Source organism: Andrographis paniculata, unplaced genomic scaffold (genome assembly GCF_009805555.1).
Source record: "Andrographis paniculata isolate CXL003 unplaced genomic scaffold, ASM980555v1 Contig52END, whole genome shotgun sequence".
In the NCBI taxonomy this organism is placed as follows: domain Eukaryota; kingdom Viridiplantae; phylum Streptophyta; class Magnoliopsida; order Lamiales; family Acanthaceae; genus Andrographis; species Andrographis paniculata.
In genome coordinates, this window is record NW_026137587.1 from 7,823,058 (window position 1) to 7,840,986 (window position 17,929).

The 17,929-nt window shown below is 36.7% G+C and overlaps 5 protein-coding genes across 6 annotated transcripts; 3 read left to right on the forward strand and 2 right to left on the reverse strand.

The window, feature by feature from the left end:
• The first annotated feature begins 455 nt into the window (after positions 1-455).
• On the forward strand, positions 456-2,061 carry LOC127254259 (stemmadenine O-acetyltransferase-like). Its single transcript, XM_051279278.1, has one exon. It carries the CDS (start codon positions 521-523, stop codon positions 1,868-1,870), a length of 1,350 nt encoding a protein of 449 aa, XP_051135235.1. The 5' UTR covers positions 456-520; the 3' UTR covers positions 1,871-2,061.
• Positions 2,062-3,149: 1,088 nt separating this feature from the next.
• Positions 3,150-6,767, forward strand: LOC127254261 (solanesyl diphosphate synthase 1, chloroplastic-like). 2 transcript variants are annotated; one of them, XM_051279280.1, is made up of 6 exons: positions 3,150-3,798; positions 4,359-4,486; positions 4,686-4,813; positions 4,884-4,987; positions 5,509-5,636; positions 5,988-6,767. In XM_051279280.1, exons 1-6 carry the CDS (start codon positions 3,564-3,566, stop codon positions 6,534-6,536), a joined length of 1,272 nt encoding a protein of 423 aa, XP_051135237.1. In that variant the 5' UTR covers positions 3,150-3,563; the 3' UTR covers positions 6,537-6,767. The 2 variants fall into 2 exon arrangements, with proteins under 2 accessions (XP_051135237.1, XP_051135238.1); XM_051279281.1 differs by having other exon boundaries at positions 4,368-4,486.
• Positions 6,768-7,763: 996 nt separating this feature from the next.
• Positions 7,764-11,371, reverse strand: LOC127254698 (GDSL esterase/lipase At5g62930). Its single transcript, XM_051279947.1, has 6 exons — positions 11,145-11,371; positions 10,975-11,052; positions 10,297-10,437; positions 9,112-9,188; positions 8,397-8,558; positions 7,764-8,131 (listed from the first exon to the last, which is right to left on the reverse strand). Exons 1-6 carry the CDS (start codon positions 11,241-11,243, stop codon positions 7,963-7,965), a joined length of 726 nt encoding a protein of 241 aa, XP_051135904.1. The 5' UTR covers positions 11,244-11,371; the 3' UTR covers positions 7,764-7,962.
• A 526-nt stretch (positions 11,372-11,897) lies between these two features.
• LOC127254699 (50S ribosomal protein L19-1, chloroplastic-like) lies at positions 11,898-15,435 on the reverse strand. The gene is made up of 5 exons (XM_051279948.1): positions 15,310-15,435; positions 14,892-15,215; positions 13,908-13,994; positions 13,661-13,794; positions 11,898-12,221 (listed from the first exon to the last, which is right to left on the reverse strand). Exons 1-5 carry the CDS (start codon positions 15,331-15,333, stop codon positions 12,113-12,115), a joined length of 678 nt encoding a protein of 225 aa, XP_051135905.1. The 5' UTR covers positions 15,334-15,435; the 3' UTR covers positions 11,898-12,112.
• A 765-nt stretch (positions 15,436-16,200) lies between these two features.
• Positions 16,201-17,851, forward strand: LOC127254700 (CASP-like protein 2A1). The gene is made up of 3 exons (XM_051279949.1): positions 16,201-16,450; positions 16,564-16,681; positions 17,369-17,851. Exons 1-3 carry the CDS (start codon positions 16,272-16,274, stop codon positions 17,642-17,644), a joined length of 573 nt encoding a protein of 190 aa, XP_051135906.1. The 5' UTR covers positions 16,201-16,271; the 3' UTR covers positions 17,645-17,851.
• Positions 17,852-17,929: the final 78 nt, after the last annotated feature.

Sequence of the window (17,929 nt, forward strand, 5' to 3'; positions counted from 1 at the left end):
TTATTATTATTATTATTATTATTATTATTTAAAAATAATAAAAAATAAAAAATAAAAAATTTGGTATGGTATATCCGCACGTGCGATGTGACCGCAGCATAGCATTGGTAATTCTGCCCATGGGATCGCATCGTTGGGCCGAGCGGAGCGATGACATGAAAAGCGACTCGCTACCACCGCAGCCAAAAAGGACACATTACCTGTCATTATTAAATCACCTTTTATCTGTCATTGTACGAATATGTGACTAGAATTAAGAAGCAAAATTAAGCTATAATAATATATTTAAAAAGCACCAACAACCCACCAATTATTATTCATCCATTAGAATTTCAAAAGGCTATCTATTGTGGTATTATTTACATTATCTATAAAAAGTAAGTGGTGATATTTATTGCCTCCACCATACAAAAGTAAGTGGCGACTTTAAATTATAAAAAATTGAAAGAAATAAAAGCCACTACATAAATAGAAGCAGGAGGCTGTTAGTTTCAGACAAGAATTAGTTAAGGATAAAACAATGGTGAGTGACAGTGTATCATCCCCTAATGTGGTAATGATCTCTCCGTCTTCTCCGACTCCTCCACACCTCAGAAACCTCCAGCTTTCCTTCCTCGACCAGCTCTCCCCGCCGATGTACATCCACATCATTCTCCACTTCGATTCCTCCCACTCCCAGATTAAGATTAACGACGACAACCTCCGACGATCCCTGTCCGAAGCTTTAGCTGTGTACTATCCACTCGCCGGCAGACTCCGCGACGGCCTCTCTTCCGTCGACTGCAACGACGCCGGCGCCGAGTACGTCGAAGCTCACTTCCCCGCCTCAAGAATTTCCGATGTTATTCAAACTGCACACCCGGAAGACCTCAGACAGTACGTCCCGGCGGCGCCGTCAGGCGGCGCCGACATCCCCCTGGCAGTCCAGGTCAGCTTCTTCGCCGGCGGCGGCTTAGCAATCGGCGTCTGCCTCTCGCATAGAATCGCCGACGCCACGTCGATGGTCATGTTTATCAGCACGTGGGCTGCAGCCTGTCGGGCCGACGCCGGCGCGGTTGCGGCCGCTCAGCCCAGCTTCAGCTCCGCCTCCCGTTTCCCGCCGGCGGACTTTTCCAGATTCTTCCCCTCCGTTGCAGCGCCGCCTCCACCGCCGCCGGCGGAAAAGATCATCACGAGGAGATTTGTTTTCAATAAATGGAAAGTCTCGGCCCTGAGACAGGCTGCTTCCGGGCCGCTGATGGCGTCGCCGGCGACCAGGGTGGAAGCCGTCTCCGCCTTCCTCTGGCGGCACTTCATAGAATCGGCGGTGACGTCAAAAGACAAAAAACAGGCGTTCGCTGCCACGCACGCCGTCGACATACGGCGGCGGGCGAGTCCTCCTCTGCCACGTCACTACTTCGGAAACGCCTGCGCGAGGGCAATGGCGGTGACCGAGTCGCCGGCGAGTGAGTTCGGCGGTTACTACGAGTTAGTTCTGAAGCTAAGGGAGACAATAAGTAAGGCTGATTCGAGGTATGTCGGAAGGCTGGAAAACGGAGACGAGTTTCTGACATACTATTCTGAGAACGAGGAGAATGATCCGACATTTAGGGATGGATCGAAAACCCTAGAAATCTGCAGTTTTACGAGCTGGCACAGGCTTCCGGGGTACGAGGTGGATTACGGATGGGGGAAGCCTGCGTGGGTTTCGATAATGGAGGTGCCATTGAAGAACTTGATATTCTTACTGGGGACGAAAAGTGGGGATGGGATTGAAGCTTGGGTGAACATGCGGGAAGAAGACATGGCCGCCATTAAGACACACTACGATCTTCTTCAGACAGTTGAAGATATGGAAAAGCACAAGAATTTTAATTTAAGTGTTAATTAAATTAAACCTGAAATTAATTGAGGTCTTCCAAATTGATTTGTTAAGTTTACTTTTGATAACTTTTACTATTTTGTATTTATAAATGCTTTATATTATATTTAAATTAAAAATTAGAGAATAAAATGTAAGAAAGCACAAGTAGGCAAATTTTATTAAATGTAAAATTTAGAATTCAGTACTAAAGTAAAGAGTCTCTTTCCCTATGTTTTAATTCAAATTAAATAATTAAAAAAAAAAAATCAACACACACCTACAAACCCTAATTAGGGGTATATATATCTAGTTTGAAGTTATTCTCCAAATTTGTACTAATCTTTATTTATGCTTTCACAATTGTTTTTGTACTATTTATATAGAAAAATATGGGGGAGCTCTTTGGGCCACGGTAGTCCTTTTTGACATATTTTGGGCCAAGGGTTACTTTTTAGCCTATGGGACAATTCTTACCCCTGGGCGATTGGGCTGGACCAAAAATATAAAATTCAAGATGTGTTTTTTTATTTTTAAAGTTTTCGAGGCGAGTTATTTTATATGATAATATATATAAATTGATGTTGAAATTTGAATGAGATAATAATAATAATAATAATAATAATAATAATAATAATGATAATAATAATTAAAAATAAAAGATTGAGAAAATAAAAAATAATAAATCTTGATATTCTATCACTTTTTAAAATGCTTTTTTTTTTTGAGCTAATTGAATATCAATCCATCCCCAAAACCTTCTATTTTTTTTTTTTTAAAAAATATTTTTTTCGTTTGTAAATTTTATGTCCGTTTTTATTTTTCTTTTAGAAATATATTAACTAATTTTATCATGAGTTTAAAAGTTAATTAAGGATGGTGAAACAATTTGAAGCCTAAACTATAAACTTATCTATTTTGAAGAAGCCTACGCGAGTTAGAGCTTATTTTGAGAAAATGATGCAAGACTTGTGAAATATAATAGAAAAAACAAACCCCAAAAGAAAAGTGTACACAGGGATTTTAGAAATGAAGAAAATTACGTCGAAAAGCTGTAGTCTGCCCTTTTCTCACAAGAAAATTAACATCCCTAATTTCGTACATCGTTGAAAAACATTACATTGTTTCCACTGTAATAAAATGAGCCGACGATTTGAGAAAAGAATCACAAAAAATGACTGATGGATATAAATGGCAAGCGTGGCAGAGTCCACACTTCCAAAATGCTTCGAATCGAAACAAAAATGGTTTCTTGGTTCTTAAAAAACCACACTTCTTCGTTCTCAGTCCACCCCCTTTTCTCTCTCTCCTGCCCTGCCCTGCCCTGCCCTTTCTCTCTCTAACCTGCCGATAAGATACAATTACAGCGTCACCTTATTTTCCCTTCTCCACATGCCTATGTCTATGCGTACTTATTTATTCAACTTGCCTAGCAAAAAGGTTCGAGATAATAAAAATTATTAAAGAATAATTGGCGTTGCATTTTCTGGGCCACTCAAAAGGCCTTCTCAACTTGTGAAGTGGCTCGCGCAGAGCTTCTTCTTTCTCCTTCTCCTCTTCCTTCAAATTATTATTCTCTTCAGAAAGATCCAATCATTTATGGGGTTTATTGAAATTAGGGATTTGAGTGTTCTTTAATTGTTAATCTTTTTAGATTCTTTTTTCACCAAGTGGGGTGGGTTCTTGATTTTAAGGGAGATTCTTCAATCTCTGCACTTTGGGGATGGTATCGGTGGCATGTCATAATCTGGATTTCGGGCGAACAGCGCGGCTGGATTTCGGGCCGTGTGGCTGCTCATCCAACGCCACCGCCGCCGCCGCCGTCAATCGCTTCTCTGTAAAGAACGCCGCCGCCGAGGGAGTTCTTCGGAATGCCCGGCGGAAGCTCCTCTGCCGCCGGCGTGGAACCGGGCGCTGCCGTGTGTACTCCACCAAGACTCCGGAGGCTTTTCTCAGCGGTATTTTAATCATTTTGTTCGATTTTGTTAATGATGGAATAAAATTTGTGTACTAAATCTTAGATTTGCGTTAATATTCATCAGAAATATGCTCTAGTTTTCCTTTTTTAATAAACATTTGATCGGCGATGGTAAACATTCTAGTAATGAATAGAAACCTTTCTTGTTATACTATGATCTGATTTAAGATTGTTTGTAAGTTTTTGGATTCAGGGCACCTTTTTTCAATGAGTATAAATGAATTTGAATTTGAATCATTATCCAATTGCAAATTTGTATGTTATAATGTTTGTATATTGGAGATGGAAAGTATAATTTTGTGAAGTTAGATTTGATGTATCTTTGTGTTTGAGGATGAAATCATCTTCGACATTGGTACAAAGTGCCTTCATTTGCCTAGCTATCGATCGAATCTCAAAAAATGGCTGCTGTGTCTGTTGCTGTATGGATATATGTTTGTGTCGAGGAAATTCATGTGGTTGAATTCAAGACATTGTCTATTCTCCGTTAATTGACTCATAGTTGGATCAAAACTAAAGGATTTTCTTATGTAATCGAAGGGGTTGCAGCTGATGGGCCTCCGTCGGTGCTGGAAGTGACAGAGGAGCCAAAAGGTCTCCGTTCAATGTCGGATATTTTGGAAGTGGTTTCTGAAGATTTGCTAACGTTGAACAAGAATCTGCAGTCGGTAAGTGCAGGTTTTACTTTGAATGCTTTATTTTTTGAGTGTGCAATTCGTGATAAGACAAGACATGTAAGAATGCCGACAAGTGGGTAGGTTCATGTAACAAGACACTGTCGTAATGTGGCGTTATTGAACATTAGGCTTCGTTTATAAGATGAGAAAAAATGGAACAACCAATACATTAAAACTTTGACATTGTCAGATTGTGGGTTCAGAAAACCCGGTGTTGATGTCTGCTGCCGAGCAAATCTTTGGGGCCGGCGGGAAGAGGATGAGACCGGCATTAGTGTTTCTAGTATCACGAGCCACTGCAGAGCTCGCCAGTTTGGGGTGAGAAATGTTTGAAATTCTCTCCTTACACTACTTTTGTCGAGACTAAACTCGCTCTTCATACAACCAGGGAGCTGACGAAAGAGCACAGAAGGTTGGCTGAGATTATCGAGATGATCCACACTGCAAGTTTAATACATGACGATGTGTTGGATGAAAGTGACATGAGGAGAGGTTAGTTTTTGCGCCTTTCTTTCTTTTTTCGAACTTTACGTAGGAGTTTCGGACTTCTTTAGGATTGTTTTGCAATTCATCGATCGGGTTTCTCTATGTTAACGGATTTCTTGTCTATGGCCCTCATGATGCATATTTACTGAGACGGGATGAAAAATTCACACTTGAGAAATAACATATGCAAGTTTGAGTTGAGGACAAGTTTTTGATGAATAGGGTTGTAAGAAAGTAGTCATTTTCGTACAAAGCGTACTATTTTCTTTGGCGGAAGTTATTGTGCTTACAGCACACGACATAATCAGATAAACATATGATTTATGTTAGCATAATACAAATGTAGCATATCAAAATTGTCTACCTTACACCCTTAAGTATGAATTGTCAGCACATTGTTTTAATTAACACAACATTCTTAATTATCTTTTCATGTGCTCGTTGGGCCCTAAATTGCCTTAGTAAGCACCATAACTTCTCCCCCTGTCTTATTAAGTCTTTTACTTTGCCTAAACTCTGCGTCTTAGGAAAGGAGACTGTCCATCAAATGTACGGGACGAGAGTTGCTGTGCTGGCTGGAGATTTCATGTTTGCACAGTCGTCTTGGTATCTTGCAAATCTAGAAAACATCGAGGTTATAAAGCTCATCAGCCAGGTACATCAAATCTCCTTCATATATATATATATATGCGCACGAGGATTGTGGATGTAAGAACGGTTAAATAACAACCTTAGGTCTTATAAGAAAAGTTCATTTCGATTATAACCTCATTAAATCTTATGTAGTTGCAATGAGAGCTTTCTGTAATAGTATTTAGCACTGTGCTAATGAATTTTGTCAAATTAATATGAAATGTTTCTTATGGGACAAAGTAAGCTATTGGCAAAAATAGGATAATGAGTATGTCATTTTTGCGCTTAATTCACAATTTACTTCCTTCCGTCATTTACGGGCGAAAACAATTTTATAATAGCGTAGAAAATTTTTACTTACATTTTCTTACAGGTCATCAAAGACTTCGCCAGCGGCGAAATAAAGCAAGCATCAAGTTTATTCGACTGCGACGTCCAGCTGGACGAGTACCTAATCAAGAGTTACTACAAGACGGCCTCGTTGATGGCTGCGAGCGCCAAGGGGGCAGCCATTTTCAGCGGGGTTCATGGCGACATCTGCGAGCAAATGTACCAATATGGTAAGAACCTAGGCCTGTCCTTCCAAGTGGTCGACGACATTCTCGATTTCACTCAGTCAGCTGATCAACTGGGCAAGCCTGCCGGGAGCGACCTGTCCAAGGGGAACTTGACGGCGCCAGTTATATTTGCGCTCGAGAAAGAGTCGAAGCTGCGGGACGTCATCGAATCCGAATTCTGCGAGACGGGTTCGTTGGATGAGGCAATCGAGATCGTCAAGGCCAGCGGGGGAATCGAGAGGGCCCGGGAGCTGGCGAGGGAGATAGCCGAGCGGGCTGTGGAGAATCTGGAGTGTCTGCCGGAGAGCTCGTTCCGGTCGGCGCTCGAACAGGTTGTGAACTATAACTTGGAGAGGATAACATGATCGGAAATTTGTAAGAAAGAATGGTTGAAGGTGAAGGGAGGAAAACACTACAGTGATATTGATATGATTGTTGTATATTTTATAGGGTGACTGATGCTTTAGGTATCATATACATATATACGTATGTAATTTTGGAGAAGTGGCTTATTACAATACAGCATGCAAATGCCAATTGGGATGTAAAATTCGAATCTTTTTTATGCTACACTACTAAAAATTTAGAATTTTTAATGTCTTTTTTTCTTCCAATGTAATCATGTATAAAATGGTTCTTGAATTTTGGGCCGGCCCGTAAAAAGTCGGTCCAGTTCATGGGGCCGAACCCTAGCCCATTTCTCTGCTTCTCTATTTAAATGTGAGTAGGTTGAGGGTTTTACTTTTTATTTCAATGGTGCCTTTGAGAGAACTTGGCGTTTGGGAAACCATGGCGCTTTTGTTCCGTTGCGGGCATATATCGATCTGCGGAGCCTTTCGCAGGCGTCATTTGGTAATAGTTTTCATATGATTTGCGAAAGGTTCCAGAAATTTTATGGTTTGGTATTTTGGAAGTTCTTTGATTGATTATGGATCTCGACGATTCGTCAGTGGCCGATCCAATGAGTTATCGCCGTTTCCTGCGAGATCTCTATTTCACCCGGCCGAAATGTACCGTTGTGCAGCCTCAGAGATTTAGGCATGTTTTCTGTCGTGTCTAAATTGAGGGAAACTGCTCTATATTTTTCATTACAAAGACCCAATTTTTTGGACAGTGGTTTTTACTGGCAAAGTATCAATTTCACTATCAAAAGTTGTTGCTGTTGTATTCTCCTGTTTTCAACATAAAATTAAAAAAAGTGTATAACTCTCTGTTCAAAATAAATAAATAAATAAATAAATAATATGGTGTTTGGGTCTAAAGAAATTGACCTAATAGTTATAACTCTCTGCTCAAAAAAAACAAACAATAAATAAATAAATTATAACGGTTTTTATTTTTGTCTTTTCTTATTGTTTTCAGTTTTACTCAAAGCATTTGGATTTGTGTGGTTTTTATTTTAGTTTGAGGGTTTTTATGAGAATGAAAATTACTGATTTTTACGTGAGAGTTTGAATAATATTAATTCTGGTTTAAAATTCAAATAAAAGACATCTTGTAGGGTATTCAAAAACTATTTATATGAAATTTTTTGTCATAGATATAATTTAGCTATAGTACAATTAGTAGCAAAATTTAAGACTGAATCGAGATGAAATACAAACTGCAAATTGTTTGAACTAATCACAGTAAGGTCAGAAAAAATTACAAAAAAAACGTGTTGTATTATATTATTGGTGAACAGAGCATAAAATGTATTAATTCCGAGTAAGCATAAACATGAAGTAATACCCGGCAAAAATGTGATTGTAATTGTCGAAATAAATCTGCAGCAGTAACCAGCCAAATGAATTACACTGCAGATATTTGTTGTGCAAAGGCTTTCCCGGGATCCTCCTCATCGATGTCCGAATGCATTGGAAAGTCGTAAGGTAGGTCCGAGAATCCAGCCCCATCAAGTATCTTGATCACTTCTTTGGAAACAAAAGCATTCCCTTCGCTTGTCAAGTGCAGGCCGTCGCTGCAAACAAAATTCAAATTACACTTGCTGGATGATATAACAAATTATTCATGTGTTCGTCTGAAACTATAAAAATTTAAGAACGACGTTACAGAAAAATTAGTTTAGATCGAAAAATTTGTAACTGGGTCAATGAAAATGATCGATCTTTTCATAATATAATACACTTGCTGGATGATATAACAAATTATTCATAAGTCGGATTTTGTGCTTTAACATTTTAGTGTTACAGATGGCGAAAGACAATATTGGTAGGGAAACAAACCTTAAAAACTTCTGCCAGCCATCGATTTCCTGCATCTTAGACCACAGATTGACTGAAGGAAGACCAAGTTCTTCAGCTAAAGCAACACACTCTTCAGCATATATTCCTGTGATTTCATTTGTCCTATCAGGTGAATTCGAAGCCTTGTCGCCATAGCGAGACCTGCATGTAAGTAGACAAAAGGGGAAGGACTTTTCCAGTCCTCAAATGGATCATTTGTGTCATTTAGGACTAAATCCCTAAATGTAAATGCATTACACAGGTGTGTTTTTCTTTACTTTTTCTCGATTAAATGTTTTTGCAACTAAAACAACATGCAGAACATATATATATCTGAACTACTCTTAGTAAAAATGGCAGTACTAAATGTGATATTAATTAACAGAAAATCATTACATTGTATGCTTGATGGATGATAGTGCCACTTCATATAAGGGATAATGTGACTTCAGCAATCAATTTGAGAGATCAAAAAATGTCAATTGAGTGTATATAAAATAATGGTTGTTGAAATACGACTTTGAAATCCCCAAAATGAAAATCTATGCAGGATATTTGAGAAAGTAAATGGTTTCATCATGTTACTGGGCAATGGTAAGAGCATGCATAAATGTGCACTATCACACGTTACAGCAATACCTAATTTTATTTTTTATTTTTAAAAAACCAAAAGTTAAAAATCAAACAATGAATGCTAAGAACAAGACACTTTTACCTTGCATATTCACGTCGCCCTCCAATATCTATGGGAGGTGGAGTTATAAGAACAACAATTGTCTTGGAGGACAAGCTCTGCAATGGTCATATATGAGAATAATGCACTGTCATTTTTATATAAGTTGTTTATGGAATTTAGAATTTCAATTATTTTGGGTCACTTTTTAAAGCATAACACTTCTTTATTTCACTCAATATGTTCAACATGGACAAATGTCTTCTCAGAATAAGCTATATACAAGTTTCTTGCTCTTTATACAATATTGATTCATTAAGGATCATATATGTGAATGCATACATCTTCAAGTACAAAATTAAAGAGAGGAATAGAATCATAGAGTTTGTTCCCAAAGTCCAATAAAACAATTCTCTGCCTCTTCACACATTCATATATAATGTTTGCAAAGGAAGCAACTATTTCATTGGTTATTTTTATGAGCATAATATAAGCATATTAAAGAGATCCAATGTTTTTAAAATTTTATGTGAGTTAATACAGGATATAAAAACCCAATGATTTAACAAAGTATCTAACACATGTTCTAGCAACTTTTTAAAAATAATAATGATTTTATTTTCAAGGTGATTAAAAATTTAGAGCTTCAGAGACTTGTATAATTTGAACTTTGAAATTTAGGTAAAGTTACTAGGATGGATTAAATTAACACAATTCTCATGCAAAATTTTCCAGTTAATATGCATCTAGATACACTTTGAAAGATATAAATTCTGAATTTGCCTTTCTTTTGAGGATGGAAATTTAGAAAACCAATTACAATTTTAGTTTTTATCCTATAAAGTAGTAATCTTTTATTGTTGGTAAATACTTACTCCATATTCCATTACATATTCAAAATACTGTCCCCATCAACGTACCAGTTAAAATGGAAATTTAAACATCAGTCTATTGAAATTAAAGAGATAAAGGTAGCAGAAAGTTACTCATTTGATAAAAATATGGTCATGTTACAATTTTATACACAAATCAACTAAGCAGATGAACATTAGAGTGGAACCAAAATTTGCACGAAACACCCAAATAAACACGCCCAAATCAATGAAATCTTCCTTCCAGGCTATCTTAGATGTGTTAGAGGATTTCATTCAACTATGGTCCTCATTCTAAAAGACTGATGCTCAATTACTTCGGTGAAAAGGGAAAAAGGAAAATTAGGATGTATACCTTGATATGTTCGACCATTTTTCTCAAATTGTTCTTGTATTCTTCCACAGGAACATGCTGCTTTTTACCAGTGCCATCTAACAGAGCAGCATCGTTGGCCCCAAAAAATATTGTAGCCGCAATTGGAGGTTTTTCCCATCCCTGATCGAGAGTTAAAAATAAAAAAGAATTTTACTGCTTGATTTCAGCAACCGACACAAAATCACACATTAGACATGTTGGTAGGAATTTAAAATTATTTAAAAGTAAAAGAAAAGTAATCCAAGCTCAAATACTCTGGCTCCAAGCTAAAGCAGTCCAATTCAGAATATCCCAGAACCATAAAGCCTAACAAAATCAGATATACATTGAGCTCTGTATCGTTGTCTTAGAATTCCAGTGAGTTTCAATCAAAAGACAAATCACTAGGCGCTAGGTCAAACGAATCTGATACATCTAGTTCGGATTTGAGTATTCAATTCTATAGCAACTGGCACACAATACATTCATTTCCTGAAGAAAAAATGAAATGGCAATCTTTTAAAATGGATATGAACATAGCGCATTCCAATTAAAAAAGGAACAAAACAGAAACACACAATATATATATATGTATGTATATGATATGACGACATATAAACCACATTATACCCATCAACGACACATGATTGAAATCATATGATTAAGAATCAGGATTACCAGAGGAAAAATATGATTCAACAAGAAGAGCGCCCACCTAGTGTTGTATCCGCTGTAACCACGAAGTACTACATCCGCCTAACAAAATCAGATTCACAACGCACAAACAACTTCAGGAATAAATAGCTAAATAGATAAACAATTAAAAATTCCGAAACAAAAGAAGGTACCTTCCTGGAGTAAGCATCGGCAACGGCGGCACCCCAACCGCCCGATCCAAAAGAATGCTGCGTTATTGAGTCCCCAAACAAAACTATTTGAGGCCTCATTTCTTTCGCAGAGTAGCTCGCACCCCTTCCTGCACAATCTGAGCTGCTGGTACAGATTCGATAGAGCAGTTATACAAAAATATATTGCGGTTTTTGCACACTACAGTCTACGCTACTGTGAGAGTGAGTCTGCAATTTCTGCACTTAAATTTATTATTATTATTATATTATTATTATTAGTTAAATTAACTGTACCAAGGCTCCATATACAAGATTTTATTTAGGGTTGAAATTTTAAAATTTTAAAAAAAATAAAAATGAATATTTAATATAATATTTTAAATAAAAATTATACTAAATTTGATATCAAATTATTCATATATATATATATATATTTTTTCTCAACAACATATTTATCAATGCACACTTTCGGATAAAACTTTTTTATTAATTTAACTAATATGATAAAATGTGAGCTTTGATCGATCTCATAATATTCAATTTTTTATTTTTTCAATATTAACAAATTCTAGGATATGATTTGTTTTGTGTTTTGGATGCTAAAATTTTTTAAAATCTTATTTCTATATTTTAAATAAATAACATACAAATTATTTTATATAAATTGCTATATGTATTATATTTAATTCAGTTACTGCTAATCAGTTCGTCCATTAAGAGATGATCTGGACTTATAACATAACATCATAACAATAGAAAATAAATGAAGATTGAATATCAGAGGATAAATATTCCAGAATGACGGCAAAAATTAAATAATGGGAAGAGGAGAGTTACAAGTGATTAGGAAACATGGAATTTCTGAAGATGTAAGACGAACAAAACAAAAGTTTATACTCATGGGATATGGAAGATGCCCGGATACATAATAGCACACTGTACAGTGAGTGTTTGTTTGTTTGGCTCTTTCATTTGAAAGTGGAGAGCCTCGGAAGCTTGTCGCGCAGATAGTACAGCTTGGCCCTCCGGACTTTCCGGTGGTTGACTACTTTTATCTCCTTAATGTTCGGTGAATATCTGTATCAAGGAGAATGATGGTTAAAATTCACCATCTTGGTCTCATAGACATTTGCAGAGAAGGATAGACATGTTAATGTATGAAAAGTTAAAACACCAAAGAAAGAGCCATGTTAGAAGAACAATTGAGTATCTTGCTTATGGCAACGGCAATCCTCTAAAGTCAGGCGTAAAAACAATGCTTGAAGCTCAAAATAAGTAGTTGCTATGCTACGAAATGCCTATCTGTAAAAAACTAGAATGGAATATATACATTCAAGTGAAAATCCAGTTAAGCCTTCACTAATTTATGATAACTCAGTCAAACTATAATCAATTAATCCCCAACTCTTAATTTTTCAGAATTATCACTAAATTAATTCCTAAATGAATAAAGCTACACTATACATTACCCCAATAGTATTAATTTATTCTATAAGTATGAATTTAAACTAATCCCAAATTTACAATAAGAAACAGCCAAGACAAAGTGATTATAAGATCATAGCTTTGAGAAAAAAACAAAAACTAATCATATTTGATGTGTGCACAATGCTTTCTATATGGAGGCTGGTATTATAATCAGACACATCATGACCCCATAAACAGATTCATGAGGTGGGGTAATCTGTTTGGTAAAGGAGAATTGGATTACCATTGTTGGGAAGTTTGAGTGGAAGCTAGGAAGATAGGAAGGACACATCTCTCTAAAGGTGGGAGTCTCACATCTAACAAGATTGAGTTGTTTTTGGACCATAATCACTGATATGGGCAGGCACTACATTCTTTCTTTCCCAAGGTTTATATGTGGCATACATATAAAATAACCAGTTGATTTGGAAAGAACAAGATTGGTTGTTGGTCTACTTACTAAATCTTATTGAGTTCCTTTGTAGGTTACAACTTAACAGAAAAGAACAGGCCATGATGAAAAGGAACAAAAAACAGAAAAGAGCACACTGGAATCTTACTATAGTAAACTTCTACTGAAAACATGACATAATTGTTTTCTTGAAAACAAGTTTATCTAACACAAAAAATACTCTTTGGGCTTCTTTTCATGTTAAGAAATGATAGAACCCTCATTGTGATCATGATTTACCTAGTTGTTTCACATATAGCCCCTTTTGTATGTGCTCCAATTTCCACTAGGGTGTAATCAAACCTAGTTTTTTATTTTATAAAACAAAAGTATATTTACTGTGTGAACAACAATTCTTTCGGTGTTTCCGGTATAAGCTTGGCTTCTTGACCACCTACATCTTAATAGGAGAAATCTCTTCTAGGTATAGGAACAGAAAATCTTGTTGTAAATCGTTAGCTAATGATCATTCATTATTACAATCAAGTCAACAATTAATTGGACACAGAAGCCTTACTGTTCAAATGTTCAGAGAGATGCTTGATAGCTGCAACAAAATAATTATGTGCAATAAAACTCCTCAAGAATGAATACTTACATGGGAAACACTGTCTCAACTCCTACACCAGCAATGATCCGCCGAATCCGAATTGTGGTGTGGATGCCAGCATTTTGCTTTGAAATAATTATACCTTTATATATAGACACCCTTTTCCTGTTCTCTGGGACTTCCTATAAAGAATAAATTATATCTCCAGTTCACATGTCAAACAAATCAAGGAGTGTAGGCAGACACAAATGTGTCCTTACTGAAAATAAAACTGAAAATCAAGATGATTTGTTACCAGTTTTATTTCCACAATATCACCGACACGAAGATCTGGAATGGGCCTTTCCTGATCTGATGCTTCAATTGCTCTTTTATTCAGTATCTGTTTTTCAATATCCACACCCATTAACACAATCTTTCTGTTCCAAGAATCAATAAAATGCAAGGAAAAACCAAAAAAAAAAAAATGCTACATACATATAACCATTAAAGACAGGTAAAACTTATAGAACTTATGTTTTGGTGTGATTTGAGACTGTCTGCAGGACTTATTCGACAATGCAATGACAGAGATTCCTATGATTCCACAAAATTTACAATTTATCTCATTTTCACATTCACACCACACATATTAGTCTCTAAGCATCCTCAAAACAAATTCCATTGCTCTTTGTCTAGCCATCCAGTATCTAGAGAGCGATGGCACAACTTCAACTATTCAAGACTCAGCTCAAGTGGTTCCCCCAATATCTCACTCTGGAGGGTAAGCCCTGGCCCGGAGCTTTTAATAAGACATCACATGTCAAAATCAACCTCATAACCTCTCCTTGACAACAACAGTTTGCTTACCACCGGTCCCGGCAACTAACTCTCAAATGAACACCAAAAGCTAAATTTTATACTTACACACTTCCCTTTAAAAGCCAACTCCTCCACCATGGCAGTATCATAAAGACTCTTATCAAGTAACGCCACTTTAAGTCTCTTCTACCAACTGCTGTCCACCCCTTATCTCCTTAGTCTTCTATTCCAAGTTTTCCAAGCAGTAGACGACCATCATTCATACTAACAGTACAAGTTCATAAATTCTATAACTACAAGTTCTCCAATTTTATACCAATGCCATCTAATAAACAAGATATAGACCAACTTGAAAATTCCACACAAATCATGCCAAAAGTACAACCAAATTTCTAATCATGAGAACCAAATTGGAGATATCTCTCAAAAAATTAACTACACACGGATAATAGCCAAAAGTAATGGTGAAGATTATTACCCCCATAATATCTCCAAGTTTAACTCTAGGTTGTCTAGGTGGCTTGTCATCAGCCTGTGTCTCTTCCGTTTCAACGCTCTCCACATTTTCGCTGATATCTACCACTTCAGCTTCCACTTCCACTTCCACTTCAGCCTTCGCCTCCGCATTCACGACGAACGAGCACTTCTTACCCCTTTCCCTTCCCGAAAAACACAAGCCGTCGGATCTCGTTGAAATCCTGGAAACCAAACCAACCACAGAGTTGCGCCGCGAAACTGCCGTAGAAAAGGCCAGATTCTTCGCCGAGCACCGTGCCGGAGTTCCACGAACCATGAACGAAGCCTACCACAAAATTAGAACCAACAAAATGACGAATATCAAGACACAATTCATCCTGCCAACTCCATACATTGTTAATAAAGCGAGAAATCGGTACCTGGGGTACAAAATTGGAGGCCATGATCGATAAATGTTGAGTTCCTCAGCATGTATTGTCGAACGAACCTGAAGTGGAACCGCTAAAGCCACCCTTATCTGTTGACTGTGTTTACCGTCAGAAAGAGTTCGGGTTTCTGGGTCAAGTTAAGTAGCTCCACTTTGGCCTTCCGGGTCGGGTCAGAAATCCAATTTTCTGATTTCCATTTTTTTTTTTTTTTTAATTTTTTCTCACTATCGTATCTTTTCCAGTCTGGCCCTACTGATAAAAATGTCTTTTACTTCAATTATCCCCTTTCTTCATTCAATTTTGATAATTTATTTATGTTATTAAATTAATTTTTGATCTTAATTTTCAATTATAATTATAGTAAGATCCCAATACAATGACAATGTGTTGGTCATTAACCAACAGCAAATCCCATTAACGATAATTAAAAGATATATAAAATTCAATTGAAATTGCACAAATTAAAGAATTGGGATCGAAATTGCAAACGCTTTCCTAGCTAGACATAGAGATAGAGTATAGACATAACAAGCATATTAAGTTCATTTAAATATTTATATTTATATCAAAACTCATTATTGGCACATTGATGAAGTCGATTTGGTTAATAATGAATGAATGAATGAAGGTATCACGATCATGCATATCAATAATGTAGAAATTAATTAAAACAAATAATACAAAGAAAAAGAAAAGGATAGAGCAATATATTTTTTAGTTATATATATATATATATATATATGTGCATAGGAAAGTGTGGCCAAATTTAATGCGACAATAAATTCATCACAACCATATCTCAACTGTACGTACGTCTCTCATTAATAAATAAATTTAAATTATATTATTATTATAAGTAGCTGCTTCTCGGCCCTCCCAACCAAACAATAATTCCTTCCATCTTCAACACATATATTTCAAATTCAATTGCAGAAAAGTAAGAATTACAGGAAATGGGGAAGGTGGAGGAGGAGGAGGTGGTGGCTGCGGACGGTGGCGCGATGAGGACGGCGGAGACGCTGCTGCGGATTCTGCCGGTGGGGCTGTGCGTGGCGGCGCTTGTAATAATGCTCAAGGACTCTCAGACCACCGACTATGGCACTCTCTCCTACTCCGACCTCGGAGCTTTCAGGCACGCATATTATATATATATATCTGGATCGATGTTTTTGTATGCATGTGTATCTATCTATCTATATATATATTTATGTAATAGTGAGTGAGTGTGTGTGTGTGTGTTTGTAGATATTTGGTGCACGCGAGCGGGGTGTGCGCCGGCTACTCCCTGCTGTCGGCGGCGGTGGCGGCGGTGCCCCGGCCGGCCACCATGTCACGTGCTTGGGCCTTCTTTCTGCTTGATCAGGTTCTTAATTTATTACTTCCAACCTATCCATCTATATATACCACTATTAATTTTTTAATTTTATTTTTATATTTTTTAATTATTTTAAATTAAAATAATTAGTAAATATAGTATTATAAATTAAATAAAAAAATCAAATTCAAATATATAATTGTAGAAAATCAAATAAAAGTGTACGTACCCTAAATTATTGTGTAATTAGTCATACATGCATATATAGGATAAAATTTACTTCCTCCCTCCCGGATAATTTGACCACGTTATCGTAGACACGAAAATTTAGGAGGGATATAATTAGTAAATAATTAAAAATATATTAGTGAAAATAATTATCGTATAATAAAAATAATTATAAATTAAAATTAAGATAATTGATTAGTATAATTAAAATTAAAAATTAAATTTTAAAAATAAGATTAAAGTGTATAATTATTTTCCAAAAGAAAAAAAAAAGTGACAAAATAAATGGAAGGGACGAAAATAAAAAGGTGGACATGGACGGAGGAAGTAGTAATTTATATGAACTTTTGAATCTAGCAAATTTATAGAAACCCTAGTGAAAATTGCGAGACTCTTTTTATCTAGTAAAATTATGTAAATTTGGTTGGACATAACTTTTTTTTTTATTAAATAATAATCTAAAAATTAAAAATGGAGTGCATTAATTGTATTTGTATTTGCATGCAGCTGCTGACCTACATTATACTGGCGGCCGGAGCGATCTCGACGGAGGTGGTGTACCTGGCCTACAAGGGCGACGCTTCCATCACCTGGAGCCAAACGTGCGGTGCATTCGGCGGCTTCTGCCGCAAGGCCACCGCCTCCGTTGCCATCACATTCATCGTCACCCTCTGCTACGCCGCCCTTTCCCTCATCTCCTCTTACCGACTCTTCAGCAAGTACGATGCCCCCGCCGCCGCCGCCTACTCCGACACCGCTGCCGCGGCTGTCTTCCAGACCTGATTGATATGTATGCACAACTGAAGCCGCCGGCCGGACAGCGACCAAAAAATATAAAAATAAAAACTACTGATGATATATATATATGTGTGTGTGTAGGACTTGTAATGTCGTTGAGACATATATATGCATTCATTTGTGCGTGTATGTTTCGACCTACTTTGTTTCTGATCGACTTAGGGTTTTGGTAATAATATGTTGAGAAATAAATAGTGCTTGCATAAAAAAAGAAAACCGTATTTAATTTGTTGTCTAGGTTGTCTTAGTTATTACATCTTAAATCTAGAA